Consider the following 20,726-nt stretch of genomic DNA (forward strand, 5'->3'; position numbering starts at 1 on the left):
GTTGGCTCCACATGGGCTGGTGGACTCTGATGTCCTCATTGACGGACTAGTTAGCCCTTTGCTCACGTTTAAATTGGCTCTTAAACTGTTATTTCTGCAGACAGTTTTTACATAGTCTCCGGTGCTGTATTTTATTTGCTGTTTGCTGACATGTGTTTATGAGGCTGCTTTCTTGCTGTTTGTACTTTATTCTGTGATGTTTGTCATTTTTATTTGGTAAGCCACCTTGAATATGCTTTGTCATAGAAAGGCAGGATATAAATACTGAAATACGGTTGTTTTCATTGGGAATTCCTCTTTTAGCTCTGTCCTGAGCCTGGATGACACAGGCAAGCTGAATTTGGTGGTGCAGGCATGTGGCTGGCCTATTGCAGTGCATTCACTGATGTTTGTTTCCCTTCTCTCTTTCTTTCCATGTCTCCCTGGGATTCAGTCGTAACCGTGAGTATTACGATTCTCTTGGCTTGTAAATGTGGCTTAACTACTGGTGCTCCTAAAAGAACAGCCAGTCACACATCACAACTATCCATGGGTTGTTTAAACCATGGGCGCTCATGCCTACGCAGGACCATGACGGCTCCCGCCTGCTTCTACTTTGCTAAGCAACCCAGTGTGCATCAGGTCATTCTGTATGAAGGCACCTGGGTCTCAGCTATCGGGGAAGAGGTCTTCTATCCAGATGTGCACAGCTCCCAGCCTCCCTGACTGCGGATGCACATGTCCTAAAGGTAGCTGGGCAGGGAGGGAGGATTGAGCCTTTGGAAATAGGAAGGTCCCCCTGCTCAGAGCCTTCAATAGGCAATGCAACACATCTTCTGCTTCTCTCTGCATCCATGAGAGCGAGACCTTTGGAGGAAGGAGAATGAAACGCTTCAGTTCTCAGTATGTCAGACTCTTACCCACATACCACATTGGCGGTTTGCATGCTGTGTCTAGGTGTTTGCAAGATATCTAAGCTCGAGCATTTACCGTCAAACATTGGGTGCTTTATGGAACTTGCATATGTGGGCGTTGCTACCATATTAAAGGTCACTTGAGTTGTCCTCCTAGTTGTAACCTTGACATGCCTACGGCAGTCACAGTCAGGGTCCTGGGACAGATGCTTCCCAGCCTTCCAGAGCCGGCTGGTGAAGGAACCTCACCTACGTTAGTGGCTGGTGAGTGGAGGGTGAGGGCGTGACCTCCTGTGTGGTGCCAGCCAGTGACACCTGCCTGTGCGCTGGCTGAGCCACTGTGGAGAGAGTGGCTCACAATGAGGCTTCATGTTGCCTTGGCTTGTCCTCGCTCTGGTCCGAGCCCCACAGGGCCGTGTGAAAGGGAGGCTCAGGGACAGGCCAGGTACGGTGCTCCGCCCCCCACCCCCTCTCTGCTCTTAAAAATAATGGGGGCATTTGCAGGAATGAATTGGCAGGAAGTAGGAAGAGCTAGGCACCCCCTGCTAATATTTTTCCTTGCACACACTTCCCTTCTAAGGACCCCTTCCTGTGCCTCGAGAGGTTGTCATTCCTCTCTGCCCCCTCCATGTCGGTCTCGCAAGGCCAGATGGAGGCATTGTGCAAGACTAGAAGAGGATATACAAATGAGCCACTTGCCTTGCTTGTCTATCTTTTACTTCCAATAGAATGAATATATGAAAGACGACTTCTTCATCAAGATTGAGACTTGGCATAAGCCAGACTTGGGGACGTCAGACAACGTAAGAGTTGGGGAGTCAGAATTTGCTATCATCTGGTTTGTGCTTGATCGTTTCAGGCATTGGGGGCAGGGGGGAGACACAAGGAATTCAGCACAAAGCAAATGTTTCTCTGCATTCCTCAGTGCTGGAATTGTTTTCCCCCCTCTGGCTCCAGCCAATGTTTGTTTATTTGAAGTATTTATACATTGCCTTTAATCAATGATTTCAAGGTGGTTTACAAAAAATGGAAACACCTAAAACAGTCATAAATATATACAAAATAACCAGCAGGCAAAAGCGCAAGTCAGAGTTGAAAAACTCAGTTTTAAAATGCCTGGGTGAATTAAAAAATTGTTAAATGTTCAGTTAACTGACATGAGTCCCTTTAAAGCAAGACTCAAATGTTCTGCTTAAAAATGTCACATGCTGAAATTTCTCTTGCGCTGGTTTGCGTGTGGGCTCAGATGCTCCATTAGCCGTCGTGTCCCATTTGCCCAAAGTTAAATAGAGTGTGCTTTCCTCTCTTTTAAGGCATGCTTTGGAAGCAGGGTGGGGGTTTTTTTTATAAGGTTTGGTCTGGACAAAGGGGAAAATATTAGACATTTGCTGCCAAGGCCAACACAGTCTCCTCTCCTTGCTGCAGGTGCATGACTTGGATCCAAATAATTGGAAGAATGTGGAAGTTGTCCACATTGACATCGCAGACAGAAACCAAGTGGAGCCAGGAGTAAGTTGACCTCCCTCTGGCTGTGTGGTTTGCACTATCTGACTGGATAATAATATGACTATATGTGGATAAATGCTTCCTACTGCATTAATTGCACATGTCTGTAAAAAAGTATTATTTCAAATGAGGGTAATTTAAAAACTTATTTTCAACAGATGCAGCAGTTGAAGTGCTTAGCCATTTTTGTACCCGTCTAGCCTGCACTATCTGCCTAGTTTGTCACTAGCGGTGTATCCAAAGCGGCCTCATGCTGCTCTTCGTTTTTGCAGTTGCTGGCTTGATGCTTCTTCCCACACTGGTGTTGCTGAGGTTTTTCGGGTTGCTTTGGCCTCGTGGCTAAGCAGGAAAAGTTGAGGGCAATGGGAGGCATGATCTCGCTTCTACTGGAGAATTTCCCAAATGATCCTAAGAACAAAATGTGGCTCTCTGGTATCTGTATTTTGAACCATCTCTATTGAGCAGAACCTAGCACCTTAAAACTAGTTCTCCATTCTGTTTTGCATTTAACACAATCACAAGTGACTTGTTTGGGACTCTCAGGAAGTTGTTCTTGGAGCTGCTTACAAAAGTGCCCTGAGAAATAACGGTGAGGCACTTTTCCCTGCATCCCGTTACTGCTTGGTAATTGGAAGGCTGGGCGTCACTTGTGTGCCATTCTGCTCGTATGCAGTGCTTGCATAACTCTGGCCTTGGAAGAAGAGGTGGTGGTTCCCATGTAGTGGAATGCAGGGAGGAGGGTTGTGGCTTCAGATCCCAGTGGCCAGAGCTTTCTTGGCTGGGCTTCTTCCCCCTTTAATCAATCCTAACTGAGGGCAGACTTTTGAGGCTGTTCCGCCCCCCCCCCCCGCCTTTTTTTTTTTTTTGTTCAGTTCATGGGATGTTTTGCAACACTTGTCATATTTTGCCTTTCAAGTTCCTGTATTGGTTTGGAAAGGCAATCTCTTGGCAGAAAAGGCCCTTCCTGTTGATTTTTTTCCTTGAATGTTTTTTGTAGTTGAGAAAGTTCTTGCCATCCTCTCTCATTTGGGCTGTAGTACGTATTTCTTGACATCGCAGGCTTGGCTGAAAAGTAAGCAGATAACCTTGTGAATGAAGCAAAAGTGTTCAGCTCCCCAGCTGCCTGTGCTCATGTTATGCCAAGCTTTTGGCCTTCACTTTGAGTGAGCCTTGGCCAAACAGTCTTAGCATGGCGGTTTCTTTTGTTTCAAAACTCTAATCAATAAACATCCCTGCTCCAAACTCGGCATGCTCTTGAAGGGCCTAATGAAACTCAGATGCCAGCCCTGTGCCTTTCCAAATGTATACAAACGGTTCAGCTGACATCTGCTGCTTTCTTAAGGTATAAATTTAAACCTGACCCCTTCTAATCATCTCCAGAGTTTTGTCTAAGCAGTTTTACGTGATTTGTATACAAAAGTCACTTCCCAGGAGAGGAGGAATCTTTAAAGTGTAAGCAGAAGGAGACACACAATTAACTGCAGAAAGGGCTACACTTTTGGAAGTGATTTGAAAGAACTGAGTGGAGTGAAAACACAGAAATTGAAATCAGATTTGTAGCCTTTTTTCTGCATTGACAGGATGCAGGTTGCCTTCTTTGCTCCACCTTCTGCCCAGGCTGGCTTTATCGCATGGTCTCTATGGCCGTCGGTCCTGGGCAGGTCACAGCCCACAGGGTTTGGGTCGAGCAATGGTGGGTCAGTCCCTTGCATCCTCTCTGTGTTGGCTGTCTTGGACTGAGTCACAAATGTAGGGCTGCAGTCCTAAACACACTAAACCTCACTGAACACAGTGGGACTTAACTCTGAGTAAACATGCGTAGGATTGCATTCAATCCCCTTTCACAATATCTTCTTGGTAGCTCCTGCCAGGTCCTTGCTCCAGGAAGGATGCTGCCCTCCTGACCCCCCTTTCCGGATCATCCACCCGGTCTCTGTAACACATACCAGCCTTGTTCTCTCTCGAATGAGCACTGTGAATTGCTGTGCAGTGGAGGGGCCAAGGTCCTTGGCCTGGGGAGGGGATGCCGCAAAGTCAGAGGCTGCAAGCTTCAGCAGTCTCCTTCCTGGGGCAACGTGCCTTGCAGAGGGAGAAAGGCAGCAACAGAAACCCCCAGTCTATGTGCGACATGCTGAAGGCCGTGGGGCACTGGGGCATGGAAGTGCCGCCTGTCTTTCCAAAGCTCCTTTTCAGCAGTAACACAGATAGTTAGCAAATGAAGAGCTGGGAGCATCTTGCCTTCTACAAGACTGCTTTTCTTGTGGTCTTGGGGCTTTCGGTGGCTCCTGTGAGCCCCTTAGCCAAAGGGGCTGGAATTCTGGCCGTTCTCAAACTGTCTGCTGCTGGTGTTCCCCCACCAACTTCTCCCGACATTTCCCTCCCTCAGCGTTGGACGCTTATTGAATTAATTGTTTGAGTATGCATTCTCTCTCTTGTGTTAACATTCCCGCTAATTTAGTTTTAATACATGAAATTAGGTTAAGGGAAGTGAGAAGCGGCGATCTTACTGGAGGCACGTCTGGCTCGACACGGAGCTGCCGCTGACTCTGGTTCCAGTGCTCTTTAATGCCATTCTTGAAACGGGTCATGAGCATGCATGTATTAGGCAGCGGCTGCTGCGGAAAGCACACTCAAGTTCACTGGCAGTCTCTAGCAACATGGAGCAGGGCTTTGCACGTTAAATACAACGCCTTGGAGGAGCAAGCCTTCCTCCTGAACTTGGGAGTATTGCTGGGACCTGCTGAAGCTGCTACATGGTCTTTTTTTGTGAAAAGGTGGGGGGCATGGTAGCTCCTCCATGCTAGAGAAGAGGCAAAGAGCTGTGATGACAAACCCTTCTGGGTGGTGCCGGCTTCCCAGGGATTTGTGGAAGTGCTGTAGCAGCAGATCCAGCTGTCATCTTCTAGCAAGTAGGGTCAAAGGGCAGGTGACTGACTCACCTTCCTACCTGTGACATGGGTGGTGGGGCTGGCTTCCCCTTTTCTCCCCCCCCCCCGACCAAGGGGCCCATGTGAGGTATCCCACTTCCATTTTTGCTCCAGGGTTAGCCACTGCAGTGTAAACGTGGAAGGAAGTTCCATTTGGATTAATGAGATTGGCCTCTAAATAAAACTGGCCAGGTGGCTCTAAGGGGTAGTTTAATTATCTCACTCGGGGGCTTTATTTTTATTTGATAGATGCAGTTATGTGCCGTTTTCTGCCACAAAAGCAGCCCTAAAAGTGGCTTACTGTCAATAAAGTTCTGCACAATACAGATCGATAAACAGCATAACTGATAAACATGTTAACAAAAGATGACCGCCGCTTCTCCAAATGCAGCATAAAAGTGAGGGATCTAGAAGCTTCTGTTAAATAGTAAACATGTACTTTGCAGTCCTGCATCATGATCGCAGAGAGCAGCAGGGCCTGACGGAGTGTCTGGACACAGAATACTAAGCAGAACTCCAGTGAGGCTCTGGCTCGCCTCTGCTCCCCACCCCCTCCAGCTAGTGTAAGCAGTGTAAAGTATACAGAAGAGTAACATGCATGTAAATGTGTGTCATTTGCATAATGTCGGCACATAATTCTGTCTTTTCTTGGTGCAGATTTTTTGAAGAAAAGGATTCTGCACAAGGGGAGTGTGTCTTGAGATTATTCATGTTTTCCAACACCAGGCACATTTTCAGTTGGCTGTGCATTGTTTGCTAATACCAGGACCCTTGCAGGAAGCCCTGTTAACATGTCTAGACTCTGGTCTCTGGCTTCATCTGGGCATGAGAATGAGGTCTGGCAAGGAGCATGTGTGGGCTGGCCCTCCTCTACTCGTCCAGATGCAGTGGATTAGCTCATTAGTCACACTGGGGGTTGAGGCTGCAATTAGAATCATAGAATAGTAGGGTTGAAAGGGGCCTGCAAGGCCATCAAGTCCAACCCCCTGCTCAGTGCAGGAATCCAAGTCAGAGCATCCCTGACAGATAGCTGTCCAGCCTCGTCTTGAATGCCTCCAGTGTGGGAGAGCCCACCGCCTCCCCAGGTAATTGGTTCCATTGTCATATTGCTCTAACAGGAAGTTTTTCCTGAGGTTCAGCTGGAATCTCGCTTCCTGTAACTGGAGCCCATGATTCTGTGTCCTGTACTCTGGGACGATCGAGAAGAGATCCTGGCCTTCCTCTCTGTGACAACCTTTCAAGTACTTGAAGAACGCTATCCTATCTCCCCTCAGTCTTCTCTTCTCAGTCCCCAATGTTGTAACTGTGCATTTGGTTTCTTTTTCCTAGGTGCAGAACTTGGCATTTATCCCTATTAAATGTCATTCTGTTGTTTTCTGCCCAGCGCTCCAGTCTATCCAGATCACTTTGAATTTTGTTTCTGTCTTCCAAAGTATTAGCTATCCCGCCCAATTTGGTGTTATCTGCAAATTTGATCAGCATTCCCTGCACCTCCTCCTCCAAGTCATTCATAAAAATGTTGAAGAGCACTGGGCCCAGGACTGAGCCCTGAGGTACCCCACTCGTTACCTCTCCCCAGTTTGAGAAGGTCCCATTGATAAGCACTCCTTGAGTCCTATTCTGTAGCCATCTGTGGATCCACCAGATCGTTGTTTCATCTAGCCCACTTTGAGCTAATTTTCTCATCAGGATATCATGGGGCACTTTGTCCAAAGCTTTTCTGAAGTCGAGGTATATGATGTCTAGAGCATTCCCACGGTCCACAAGGGAGGTGACTTGATCAAAAAATGAGATCAGATTTGTCTGGCAGGACTTGTTTTTGACAAATCCATGTTGGCTTCGAGTCATCACTGCATTGTTTTCAAGGTGCTTACAGATGGATTGCTTTATCATCTGCTCCAGAATTTTCCCAGGGATTGATGTCACACTGCCTGGTCTGGAGTTCCCAGGTTCCTCCTTTTTACCCTTTTTGAAGATAGGGACAACGTTAGCCCTCCTCCAGTCATCTGGCACTTCCCCCATCCTCCAAGATTTCTGAAAGAGAATAGACAGCGGTTCTGAGAGTTCTTCTGCCAATTCCTTTGTTACTCTAGGATGCAGTTCATCTGGCCCTAGAGATTTGAACTCATTCAAAGTAATTAGGTGTTCCGTGACCATATGCCTATCGATCTCAAGCTGCAATCCTGCCCCTTCAGCCTGTACTTCGCCTTTGCCAGGAGGGTCATAGACCCTCTTTTGGGAGAAGACTGAGCCAAAGTAGGAATTGAGCACCTCTGCCTTTTCTTTGTCATCTGTTATCGTTTTGCTATCCTTATTTAACAGCTGAACAACCATTTCTTTCCTCTGCCTTTTACTATGCACGTAGCTGAAGAAAGCCTTTTTGTTGTTTCTAGCATCCCTCGCTAACCTCAGCTTGTTCTCAGGTTTAGCCTTCCTGACACCATCCCTGCAATCCTGTGCTACCTGCCTGTACTCTTCCTTTGTTACTTGGCCTTCCTTCCACTTCCTATATATGTCCTTTTTTGTTTTCAGGTCATCTCTAAGCTTTTTGTGAAGCCACATTAGCTGCTTCTGTTGTCTTCTGCCCTTTCTTCTTGTTGGAATTGTTTGTGATTGTGCCTTGAGAATTTCCTTTTTTAAAAACTCCCACCCATCTTGGACTCCTTTTCTCGTTAGCGTCGCTTGCCATGGGACCTTACTGATCATCGTTCTGAGTTTATGAAAATCAGCTTTCCTAAAATCCAGGGTACGCGTTTGGCTACACTCGGCTTTTGCTATCCGTAGAACCAAGAAATCAAGTGCAACATGGTCGCTTTCCCCCAGAGTTCCTGTCACTGTTACTTTATCCATTAAGTCATCTCTGTTGGTTAGGATCAAGTCAAGGATAGCCGATCCTCTAGTTCCTTCCTCTACTTTCTGTAGGAGGAAGTTATCCGCCACACAAGTCAGGAATTCCCTGGAGGGGCCATGTTTTGCAGAATTTGTCTCCCAACAAATATCGGGGAAATTGAAGTCCCCCATTACTACTACATCATGCTTCCTTAAAACACTGGCTATTTGCTTTTCAAAAGTTTCAACCTTGTCTTCTCCTTGATTGGGTGGCCGGTAGTAGACTCCGACCACCAGGTTCCTTTTGTTCTTTGCTCCATTTATTTCAACCCAGATGCTCTCGATGGGGCTACCAAGCTCCTCCTCCTGTATTTCTGTGCAGAGATATGTATTTTTCGCATGCAGTGCAACCCCACCTCCCTTTCTGTTCCTCCTGTTCTTTTTGAACAAGTTATATCCTTCAATTGCTGTATTCCAGTCATGAGAGTCATCCCACCAAGTCTCAGTTATACTTATCAAGCCATAATTTCCCTCCTGTATTAAGAGTTCAAGTTTGTTCTGTTTGTTTCCCATACTCTGGGCATTAGTATATAGACATCGAAGACCATGTGCTTCATAGTCTGGCTTTCTTCCTACATGTGTCTGAAGACTATTATTGGGCGCTATCAGAGCTGTTCTCTCCGTTGCAGTGCATGCGCCTATGTCCATTGTTACCCCCAACTTTACGTCTCCCTTCCCCGTAGGATTCAGTTTAAAGCCCTCCTGATGAAGTTCTTCATGCTGTGGCCAAACACATTCTTCCCATCCTTTGTGAGGTGCAACCCGTCCCTTGCCAACAGCCCATCTTCCAGGAAGTATAGCCCGTGGTCCCAGAATCCAAATCTCTCTTGTCGGCACCACCTTCGTAGCCAGTCATTCACCCGGAGTAGTTTTCATTCCCTTTCTATCCCTCTTCTAACTACTGGAAGGATGGATGAGAAAACTATCTGGGCCCCAAAGTTCTGGAGTTTCCTTCCCAAAGCTTCAAAGTCTGACATGATCTCTTCGTAGTTCCGCTTGGCGATATCATTCGTTCCCATGTGGATGAGAAGAAAAGGATACCTGTCAGCGGGCTTTATGAATGCAGGCAACCTTTCAGTCATGTCTCTAATACGTCCTCCCGGGAGACAACAGACCTGGTGAGTCCACAGGTCTTCGCGACATACTTGGGTCTCGATCCCATGCAGCAAGGAGTCTCCCACTACTACCACTCTTCTCTTCTTCTTGTCGTAGGCCTGTGTTTCATCACCTCTGCTTGACTGACCTTCAGCCTCTTGCTCACTCTCATGCAGGTTCCCTTGTGATTCTTCCTCAGCAGGCTGTCCTCCAGTCTCATCCGCAAGTACCTGGAATCGGTTCCACAGCTCCACTGCTTCCACTGGTGCAGAGTGGCATCTAGTTCTTCTCCTCCTAACTGTCACCCTTTTCCAAGGAGTATCCTCTACTCCATTTTTCTTCACCTCAGCATTTCCCACTTCTGCCTCATCTTGCTGTTGCTCTTCAAGCTTCTGGTCTTCCCTTTGCATAGATAATTCAGTTGCTTTTGACAATGCTGCCTCCTTCTCCAACACAGCTTCAAGGAAAGCTAAAATCCATCCACAAAAAGCTGCAGTTAATGTATGGGGGAAAACCAACCACATTTGAACTTGAAGAATGATTTTGTAATATTAACAAACAGAAAGCTCATTTCAAAGTGTCTGCAGAACAAACTGCTTTTGTGGTCTCTTCTTCCCTCACTGCTTCACTGAGGTCTGTGGATGGGGGAGCACCATATACCAAATTCAGATGCTAAAATATCTGAGGAGCAAAGATTGGCCCCGGCTGCAGCTGGCTTTGCCCCTGCCCTATTTGCCAACCATGGATGAGTTGAGAAATTGTCTGCAGTGGGCAGCAAGTGGATTGCGACTGCCAGCCAAGGGGTGTTTTTCAGGCATTCGCCTCCCCTGCCCCCCCAATAATCTCAGAGTAAGTGAAACTAGTAGGTTGGCCTACCAGGCAGTCACTCACAGCTCAGTCGGGGTTGAGGTTGCCATTTCTGTCTCTGCTGCCATTTTTGGATGCAAAAGAAAATGTTAGTTGTGATAAACAGTTGCACGGGAAAAAGCGAGCAGGGCTTTAATGCCCAGGTTCCAATTTACACATGGTAAAAGCCTTGTGTGCATGTATTTAGAGCTGGCTCAGGCAGCAAATGCAGAACAAATAAGCCGGGCACATCTGGCTTGCTACAGAAGGCAGAATCTTCTCATCTTGAGGAGCTGCTCCCAGAGCTGGGGCAAACACTTTGTTTTTCTGTAGCTTGCTTTAGTTTCCATGGGTTTGGGGGGAAGGTAGAAAAGACAGAAAATGTGTATGAAAGCCATGTAATGTCTCTTGATAACCTCTTGAAGACCTCCTCATCCCTGGACCTCTGACTGTATGGGGGTGCTTAAAATGCCTATTAGGTACCCAGCACATGCTGGACATTGTTCCATTCTCTCAGTCAAATGCATGTTTTTCAAGCCTATTTACTGACTGGCCTGAAGCATGGCCAAAACAACTCCCAACAGTGATCATTTTCTGAGGTTCCTCCATGTACTTCTGAGGTCAGGCAGGTGGCTACTGGAGAGAGGAGGACCTTTTCTGTAGTGGTATCCAAACAGGGAGCCATGTTTGCTTGCTGCTGCTGTCCTTCCGGCACTAAAGAGAAGTTGATCCCCCTCACTCAAGCCTTTAATGATATTTAGGATGTTTTTATCTGACTCTTCTGGTTCTTCTTATGGCTATTTTAAATGTTGATACATGTGTGTATTCACATTGTAAGCTCCCTGTCTAAATAAATAAACCCCTGCTGCATTTTCTGTGTTCAGGAGAGAGAGATGGAGTGGAGACTCTCAGAGGAGCCAGAGTAAGAGTGGATCTCCTAGAAACATGGCCTGCATTGCGTCAAATCCCCATGTTTAATATTTTGTGTTCCTGCCAATAGGTGTTCTGACCTCCAAGCTTAATGAGCTGAGCCTCGCTATGCTCTCCTTTGCACAGCTTCCGTGGTTCCTGCCCTCCTCCTCCAACAGTTTGTGTTGTGGTGGTGCGAAAAGGTGCCTGGCGCTCTCGTTTCTTTGTCTCTGATTCTGCCTTGAATTTCTTCTTTCTCATTGTGTTTTTGAATTCACAGGACTATAAAGCTGACGAGGACCCGGCACTGTTCCAGTCAGTCAAGACCAAGAGAGGCCCTTTGGGGACCGACTGGAAGGTAATACTAGCTGACCTTTCTGCCTTGATGGTACAGATCAGCAGAAAAAGCCAACACTGAGCAGCTCTTGAGAGATGTGAAGATGCTGTTTCAGTTAAAATGCAGGTTCTGTGCTCTTCTTTCTCCAGCGCAGGCAAACGGAAAGTACAAAGTGTGAGGAAGCTGTTCAGAAATATTTCTGTAGCAGCTTTAGGGGTTCAACTGACCTGGCATGTATTACTGAGACCTGGGTGGGGGAACTGGGAGGGGTCACCCTCTCCCAGCTGTGCCCTCCTGAGTACTCGGTGCAGCACCAACACCGACTTGAGGGTCGGGGAGGGGGGGTTGCCGTGGTCTATAGGAATTCAATCTCCCTCTCCAGGCTTCCTGCTCATTCGAGTGCAGATCTTGAGTGTTTGTATCTTGTGTTGGGTACCCGGGACAGATTAGGGATTCTGTTGGTGTACCGCCCACCCCACTGCCCATCAGACTCCCTGCCTGAGCTGACGGAGGTGGTCTCGGACTTGGTGTTGAGGACCCCCAGGATGATGGTCCTGGGGGATCTCAACTTCCATGCCGAGGCTGCTGTATCCGGGGCGGCTCAGGACTTCATGGCCGCCATGACAACCATGGGGCTGTCCCAACATGTCATCGGCCCAATGCATATAAAAGGGCACACGCTTGATCTGGTTTTCTCGACTGGGCAGGAGGACGGTGATCTGAAAGTGGAGGAATTAACATCTGTCCCTTTGTCATGGTCAGATCACTTCCTGCTGAGGTTTAGACTCCTGGCGGCCTTTCCCCTCTGCAAGGGTGGGGGACCTATTAAAATGGTCCGCCCCCAGAGATTAATGGATTCCGATGGATTCCAGAGGGCTCTGGGGGATTTTCCCGCTGGTATGGCTGGTGCTCCTGTCGAAGCCCAGGTCGCTCTGTGGAATGCAGAGATGACTCGGGCGGTTGACACGATCGCGCCCAAGCGCCCTCTCCCTCTGAGCAGAGCCCGGCCAGCTCCTTGGTATACACCTGAGCTGAGGGCAATGAAGCAAGAGGGGAGACGGCTAGAACGCAGGTGGAGGAAAACTCGTGCCGAGTCTGACCGAACACAGGTAAGAGCCCACTATCGAGCCTACTCTGTGGCGGTGAGGGTGGCAAAGAGACAGTTCTTTTCCACCAGCATTGCATCTTCTCAGTGTCGCCCGGCGGAGCTTTTCCAAGTGGTTCGCAGCCTGTTACATTCTGGGCCAGGGAGAGAGATGGTGGAACCCTCAGTGGCACGCTGTGACAAGTTTGCCAGGCACTTTGAGGATAAAGTCGCTCAAATTCGTCATGAATTGGACACCACCATTAATGCAGTTCCATTGGTAGAGGCATTCAGTCCAGTTTTATTGGATGAGTTTCAGTTACTGAGGCCTGAGGATGTGGACAAGGTGCTTGGCCAAGTCCGATCGACCACTTGTGTGCTTGACCCTTGCCCTTCATGGCTTATTAAATCAAACAAGGAGGGGATGTCTGGCTGGGTCCAGGAGGTTGTAAATTCATCCTTGAGAGAGGGAGTGGTGCCTGCCGCTTTTAAAGAGGTGGTAATTAGACCACTCCTGAAAAAGCCTAACCTGGACCCAGAGATGTTAACAATTATAGGCCAGTGGCCAACATCCCCTTCCTGGGCAAGGTGCTTGAGCGGGTGGTTGTAGGACAGCTCCAGGCACTGTTGAATGAAATGGATTATCTAGATCCATTTCAATCGGGCTTCAGGCCTGGTTTTGGAACGGAAACTGCCTTGGTCGCCCTATGGGACGACCTCTGCTGGGAGAGGGACAGGGGGAGCGCGACCCTGTTGATACTCCTGGACCTCACAGTGGGTTTCGATACCATTGACCATGGTATCCTTCTGGATAGGTTGTCTGGGCTGGGAGTTGGAGGCACTGCACTGCAGTGGTTCCGCTCCTACTGGGATGACCGATTCCAGAAGGTGGTGCTGGGGATTATTGCTCTGTGCTATGGCAATTGTGCCATGGGGTTCCACAGGGCTCTATTTTATCCCCCATGCTGTTTAACGTCTACATGAAACTGCTGGGGGAGGTTATCCGGAGGTGTGGGCTGAGGTGCCATCAATATGCAGATGACACCCAGCTCTACCTCTCTGTCTCATCAAAACTAGGTGAGGCAGTGGCTGTTCTGAATCAGTGCCTGGGCACGGTAATGGACTGGATGAGGGCTAATAAACTGAAACTCAATCCAGACAAGACGGAGGTACTGTTAGTGGGTGGTTCATCTGCCCGGCTAGGTGATATTCAACCTGTTCTGGAGGGGGTTGCACTCCCCCTAAAGGATCACGTTCGTAGTTTGGGGGTGCTCTTGGATCCAGAACTGTCACTTGAGGCACAGGTGAACTCAGTGGCACGGAGCACTTTTTATCAGCTTAGGCTGGTATACCAACTACGCCCTTATCTGGACAGAGGGAGCCTAGTTACAGTTATCCCTGCTCTGATAACTTCTCGTCTGGATTACTGCAATGCGTTCTACGTGGGGCTGCCTTCGAAAACGGTCCGGAAACTTCAGCTGGTCCAAAATAGGGCAGCAAGATTGTTAACAGGGACTGGCCTGTGAGCTCATATTACACCAGTACTCTTCCAGCTGCACTGGCTGCCAGTCCATTTCCGGGCCCGATTCAAAGTGCTGGTGTTAACATTCAAAGCCCTTAACGGCTTGGGGCCAGGTTACCTGAAGGATCGCCTCCTCCCATATGTGTCTGCCCGGACCTTAAGATCATCATCAGCGGCCCTTCTCCGTGAGCCCCTGCCAAAGGAAGTGAGGCGGGTGGCTACTAGGAGGAGGGCTTTTTCTGCTGTGGCACCCCGGCTCTGGAATGAGCTCCCTAGTGAGGTTCTCCTGGCGCCTACATTGTACTCCTTTCAGCGCCAGGTGAAGACCTTTTTATTTTCCCAGGCATTTTAGCATTTTAGCTTTCTAAATTTTTATCTTTGCTGTTTTAAATCTGTATTTTAAATTCTTGCACTGCTGCTAGGTTTTATTGTGGTTGTATTGTTATATTGTGGTTTTAATGTTCTATATATTTTAAATTGTTTTATTGTGTGTTGTTTGGTTTTAATTTTTGTGAACCGCCCCGAGAGCTTCGGCTATTGGGCGGTATAGAAATGAAATAAATAAATAAAATAAACTGCCCCTCAGAGTGAAACAGCACCACACCTGCCAGCTCCTCCTGGGGTGTCCAAAGAGATGGTGAGCCACCACTCCTGGTCCCTGCAGCCTTTCTGGGCTGGGTGTTTTGCCGTCTTGGTGCAGTGAGTGAAGTTCCCCTCAGCTGTATGGTAAAGACTACAGGTGCCAGTGATGCTCTGGGCTGCTTTCTCTTTGTGACAGATCTCCAGACAATCTGCTTTTGCTTCCTGTTGTTTTTCTTCCCCACCCTCCACCCCAGCTGCTGTTCCATCAGCTGCTCACCTTGCTAGAGATCTTCTGCCGTGTCCACCCCCAATTATTTCCATAGCGATAGTAAGACCGTAGGGGTGCTGCTGCTGCAGCTTGGGCTCAGGCAGCACAAGGGCTGCAAGCGAGCAGTACCCTGCCTCTGCCGCAGCTTTGTATGGTCCTCCGCATGCACCGCAGGGGACCGAAGGAAGCCTTTCTGTTCCTGACTCCTCCCCCCAAATAAGGATGCACTGTAGGCTGCTTCGGGTCCCTGGGTGCACTGCTTCAGCTTCTCATAAATGGTCGCGAAAGAAGAAAATATAAAAGAAGATATTGCAGTAAGGGGCTTTCGATTATAGGATAAAGTTTCATGAACTTAATTCAAACATCAAATGAAACACTGTGAATTGGTTTGACTTCTTGTTGAACATTTAACTGATTAATTCCATCTTTGAAGTCAGGAGCATCAAGGGGAGAATGAATTTATTAAATAAATCCTCATTACTGTTAAATATGTGCTAAGGAGGTTTTGCTTTGAGCCCTTTTTATCTGTAGACCGGAAGGGTCATGGCAGCGTTAACTGATTGGGTGCTCTACACTCTAAGATGGCCTGGCCGGGAGAAGCCCACCCTCCCCACTATTCAGAAACCAGCCATTCTGCAATCTGCCTCAAGCATGTAGGAGTGCAAACCAAGCTAGGGGAGGGAGCACGTGAACTGAAGGCCTGCGTGGCTCATTCTTGTAGCATAGCATCCAAACAAAGCTATAGGCTGGCTGGTATAAGGCAACTCCCTCTGTTCCTATATCCAGTTGTGGCAAGCTCCTCTTATGCTCTTTGTAAAACAGAGGCAAATTGGACAGCAGCCTCATGGCATGCTCATTTTTGCTTTCTGTTTCAGCAGATGGTCTCTGATTCTGGAGGTTGTGCTGTTCTTGAACTGTCCATGTATCACTGATGTTAGCAATTGTGATGGATTTCTGTGCTTTATTGTTGGCTTTATTGTTTGCTACCAGTAATGTTTGGGGGCTTTACAAAGAGTGCATGAATGAACAAACCCATGCCTGACTTTTCCTTGTCTTTTAGCTATCAAATACTATTTTATACTCTGGTTTTTCTTCAGGTCGTATAAGTCTTTCACCTTTTACTAGAGATTTTATGTAAGAAACTCATTCTGGCTTTAAAAGTGCTGTGGCTTAAAACAAAATCCAAATTTGGGCATGGGCATGTTGCTGTAGTGGAAGAAATAAGGTGTCTGTTTGTGCTTGTTTGGTTTTGTTTGTTCTGGAATTTTATACCCCCAATGCAGCAGTTGTTCACAACAGTTCAAAAACACTGCAGCAAACCCCTACATGGCGATGCATGCATGACTTTCCCTGAGGCCTTGGCCCCATATTAGCAAGTAACCGCAATAGCCATCATTATGTAAATAACATGGCTTGACTGTTTTGGATGTCATGCAAAACTAGCCACTTGAATTATAGAATCCAACACAAATAAAATTTCCATTCTCTAAATTCACAGAACTCCCCAAATTATAATTATTTTAAAGGTGAAAACCAAACCTGTTGGAGGTGTGCCCTATGAAGGCACCACCTGTTTAACTCTTCATTAAGGAACTTGTGCTCTCGAATTGCCCAAGCCAGCCGAGACCTGGATTCAAACTGGCTGTGTAGAAGTGGTGGCTTCTTCGATTACCTGGTCTTCAGTGGGACTGTAGCTACTGAGTAGTGAAGTACCTCCCTCTTAGCTGCTACAACCTGCTGCTCAGGTGTGAGAGGGCCTTCCTAAGACCTGCTTTCGCACAGGTTCACTCAGAGGTGCTTTCAGATGGAAGGCTGTGCAGTGGCGAGAACTTTGCTCTGTTGTGGAGGCACAATTGTTACAGGCAAGGTCTGTAACCTTCATCTTATTCAACTACAGAGTTCTGTATGGCCAGGAGATCCACTGTCAGTAGTTGGTGTTACCAGCAGGAGAATCACAGAGGCTTCGCAGCTTGGAATTGGTAGCCGCTAGCTGGGGCCCGTGGATGGCTGGAACTCTCTCTCTCCCTAGCTTTTAATTTTAACACTGCAAGCTGGATGAAATGCAACCAAGTACTGGTGCAGAGGTTTCACTTTAGGAGGAGCGTAATCCTAAGGCTGTTTAAACTGTTGTGCTTTCTAAATGGTAGAGCCAAGCTGACCCCAAGGGTTTGTAGAGGCAGAGGCTGTGACCAGCAGTGACCGTTCAGCTCTAGTGAGATGTAAAGTGCAGGTAACTTCTTAAGGGTGAGGGGCTGAAAGACTGTTTCACGTACTATGTCCTTGAATGTTCCACATGCCCAAAAGTTGCCTCTGTGTGTGGTGCACATTGTGTACTCTGCACATGAATGCTAGTGGAGGAATGTGGTAATTTGAGTCAGAAGTAGGGCCCCACAGAAGATTCACTCTAGGTCCGATGGTTTTCAGCCATAGCCTGTGTAGTCCCCACTGAAGTGTCCTGGCTTCTTGCTGAGCTCACATCTGGGATACTTGCTGTGTAGCAGGAAATGGCCTGTGTCCTGTGCTCCAGGGTCCTGTCTCCCAGCTGCCTTCCTAGGAGCTCTCCTCATTAAGGACAGCAGCACTGTACATATGGTGATGGGTGAAAACTAGCATCTCTCTGTTCTGCATACTATGAGGGAGTTCATAGGGAAGATGATGGCTGCTAGGTGAGTCCCATAAGCACATACTTCATTGGAAGGCTTAGATAACATCTGGGTGAGGGGCATGTTGACCTCTTGAAAAATGACCCGAAGTTCAAGGTTTTCAACCCAATTCTTACATTGCTTTGCATGTTTAATATTACATAAAAACTATTAACTTGTAACAGGGATGACTTCAAGCAAAACTATTTACACCTTGATTCCTTGCTAATCCGAGTTCCTAGACCCTGCCTAACTTACAGTTGCAGTGCATGTGGGCCAGACAGAAACCTTTTCATCCTTTCTCTTGTTTCTCTGCAAACAGAAAGAGCTGGCAGCTGATGAAGAGTGTCCAAAAATGTGTGCTTACAAGCTGGTGACTATCAAGTTTAAGTGGTGGGGATTACAGAACAAAATAGAGAACTTTATTCAGAAGGTGAGAAGCTGGGAACACATGCCAAAGATTGGAAGGGTGAGGTGGGTCCGTCCAGGGCTTGAATTGCTTGCACGTGGGCATGACTGGAATGTGGGGAATCCTTGTTTTGGGAAGAGACCCCCTGCTTCCATGCTGTTCTGCCCTTCCTGGGGGAGGAAAAGCTATGAAGGGAGAAGTCTGTGCCCTCATAGCTGTAGGAGAAGCAGAACAGTCACTTTTGTCAGCCTGCCTTTTCTTCTCTCTAAAGCAAGAAAAGAGGATATTTACCAACTTCCATCGCCAGCTGTTCTGCTGGATTGACAGGTGGATTGACCTCACTATGGAGGACATCCGGCAGATGGAGGACGAAACACAGAGAGAGCTGGAAGCGGTAAGGATGCTCTCGCGTGGGGTTCTGGCTTGGCGTGCCTACACCCCCACCCCGGACCTGCCCCGGTGCCTGCTGGGCAATGCAGCGCTGTTCTTCTTTGGAGTGTTAATGCAGCAGGAGAGATTGCTCTGCCCTCGGGGGCATGTGCTTGACGCCAAAGGGGCTGTGACGGAAGGGGGAGCAGAACTTGTAGACAGGCTTTTCACATGGGTTGAGCCCCCTTTACACCTGCAGACAAATCAAGGACTGATTTGTCTGCTGCTGCTTCCACCAGAATGTACCGTGGCTAATCTGCAGCTGTTTCCTTCCCTCTCTCACCTCACTGCGAATATGCAGTAGCGGCAATGTCATCCTAGCAAAGAGGTTTGTTGGTTTCTCCAAGTGACCTGCACTTCCTTAAAACTCCTCCTAAAGTGGGAAATCTGCTAGCTAGCTTGGCCATCAGTACAGTTTAGTTTTCAGTGCTGTTTTCCTTTGTAAATATGAAGCCTATTAAAACTCATGTTGCCCTTCAGTTGGGATGGAGCAGCGTGTGCTGGATGTATGTGCTTGCTTTGAATGCTTCTGAACTACTACTATCTTCACTAACACTACAAGGGGCACCTCCCATTGGGGCAGAGTGGATGATAACCCCAGGGAAGGAGGCAAAGCAGGAAAGCTACTTCTGGAGATAATGGGCTGCTTAGTTTGCACACGCACACACCCCATCCCAAGTTCCTGATATGTTCAGCCACTGATTTGCTCACTGCTCTGGCAGAAGGCGACTTGAAAATCAGGACTGTGTTCTGGCAATAGGCCTGGCCTGGAGACTGCACTGTTTGACTTCTGCCCTTTCATGCCATGCTGTCTGTCTCTTCCTGTGCTTCGCTTTTTAGAGCCGTGGTGCACAGGCCATGATCACCCCATTGAGGTAAATACTGGTAGGAGCTGGGCTCACACCGATGCAGCCAGAAACAACACTGACACTTGCAGCTCTGCCGCTTCTAGTGGCCCTGATCGCAAGAGACTGTGCTGCTGCTGTATCCACGTGCAGCGGAGTCCACACTGATGTTTCCTTGTGACCACAGGCATGGGTGTGCCTGAATAGGTGCCACGGCCACTGAGCATGGAGACAGAGCAAACCGATTGTGAGAATTTGCCTTGAGTCTGTTCTCTTGTCCTGACTTCTTCTGATCTCCCTGCTTTGCTGGCAGCATCATCTCATTTCTCCAGCCAGCTCTTCCATTTCTTCCTGACAGCCGCTGTATTCCTCTGTTTCATCTCCCCTCTGACATCACACCTTCTTGCTGTCCAGGTAGACTGCACTGTCCTGCATCTGATCATTGCTGTGCATTTCATAAGTGGGCCCCAGCAGGAGAGAGACGTTGCAGGCAGTTCTCCAGGCAACAGCTCTTGGCTTCAGGCAGCTAAAAGCCTGGAGGCATTTTCTTAGTTTTAAAAACACCTGGTGAATTTCTCAATTTCATGGCCACACAATCTGCATTTGCTGCTAGAATCTACCAAGACACTGAGACCCAGCAACTTGAGTTCCTCCTTTTCTCGCTTCTTCTCTTGGTGACAAAGAGATGCCCCAGCAGTTTGCTTGAGCTGAGTGTTGGGCAGGCAGGACAGGTGGAGCCCTCTTCGTCCTGCATCTTTGTCTCGGGGCAAGAGCCCATCTGGTGCTGGCCACCAGAAGCTTTTCTCTGCCGCTGTAACCCTTTCCTGCGAACCCCTGCTTGGTCAGCTGCCTGGTGGCTTACAGTTTTATTTTGCATCTAGATGCGTAAGAAGGGTTCCGTTCGAGGTACGTTGGCTGCTGACGTCTAGAGGAATCCTCTGTAGGGTCAGAGGCAAAAGCCAAGCTGTGTAAGTGACTTCCTGGGTGCTGAGGAGCTCAGGACTCTTCTGGCAGGCAGATTCCTGGGGGTCACCCAGATCATCTGATGGTGTTTCTGTCATCCCCTTCACGATCCCTCCCACCTCACTGCAAGCATGAAACACTCTCTGGGGCAAACCGCTGCCTTTGAGGTGTCTCACTTGGGCATGGTCTGGGTGCTGTGCTCTGGGTCCTTGTCCCATTCCAGCCTTGAGGTGCTTAATCATGCGCACGACCGCCTGGAGCTTTATTCATAATGGAAAGAACCCCCACCCCTGACAGCAGCACTTGTGTCGTGCCTCCCTGGCGACATCCTGGACAGACCTTGATAGCTCAGGACTTCACTCTGAAAAAGGAGACCTGCTCTGAAACTTGCTGATTTAAAAGGGAAAGAAGTGAGGGGCTCCAGGCTTGCTTCCATTTTGTAAAGTGTATCGAAATCCATGCTTGCAACCTAGGCAGTTCCTCTCAAGACAGCAGAGATCCCAAGGAAGTTCAAGAAGGGCTTCTTCCTGAATAAGCTAGCCTTCTGACCCCCAAACCATGGCCTTTGCTCCTCTAAACG

General features: G+C 48.1%; 2 protein-coding genes across 2 annotated transcripts in view; one reads left to right on the plus strand and one right to left on the minus strand.

Moving 5' to 3' along the window:
• Window positions 1-20,726, plus strand: part of PITPNB (phosphatidylinositol transfer protein beta) — a 33,398-nt gene that overhangs the window by 5,312 nt on the left and 7,360 nt on the right. Inside the window, exons 5-11 of the mRNA XM_084819796.1 lie at window positions 434-441; window positions 1,622-1,696; window positions 2,319-2,402; window positions 11,346-11,423; window positions 17,823-17,933; window positions 18,181-18,303; window positions 20,065-20,151. Coding sequence (XP_084675922.1) covers window positions 434-441; window positions 1,622-1,696; window positions 2,319-2,402; window positions 11,346-11,423; window positions 17,823-17,933; window positions 18,181-18,303; window positions 20,065-20,112 — 527 coding nt within the window. The 3' untranslated portion in view covers window positions 20,113-20,151. The remainder of the gene's footprint in view (window positions 1-433; window positions 442-1,621; window positions 1,697-2,318; window positions 2,403-11,345; window positions 11,424-17,822; window positions 17,934-18,180; window positions 18,304-20,064; window positions 20,152-20,726) is intronic.
• Window positions 1,580-20,726, minus strand: part of LOC146335875 (uncharacterized) — a 37,928-nt gene continuing 18,781 nt past the window's right edge. Inside the window, exon 3 of the mRNA XM_084820328.1 lies at window positions 1,580-3,464. The gene's annotated coding sequence lies outside the window, so the exon portion shown is untranslated. The remainder of the gene's footprint in view (window positions 3,465-20,726) is intronic.

This window comes from Heloderma suspectum, chromosome 13 (assembly GCF_057233095.1).
Source record: "Heloderma suspectum isolate Gila_16-S chromosome 13, 16-S_ref, whole genome shotgun sequence".
NCBI classification, from domain to species: Eukaryota; Metazoa; Chordata; class Lepidosauria; order Squamata; family Helodermatidae; genus Heloderma; species Heloderma suspectum.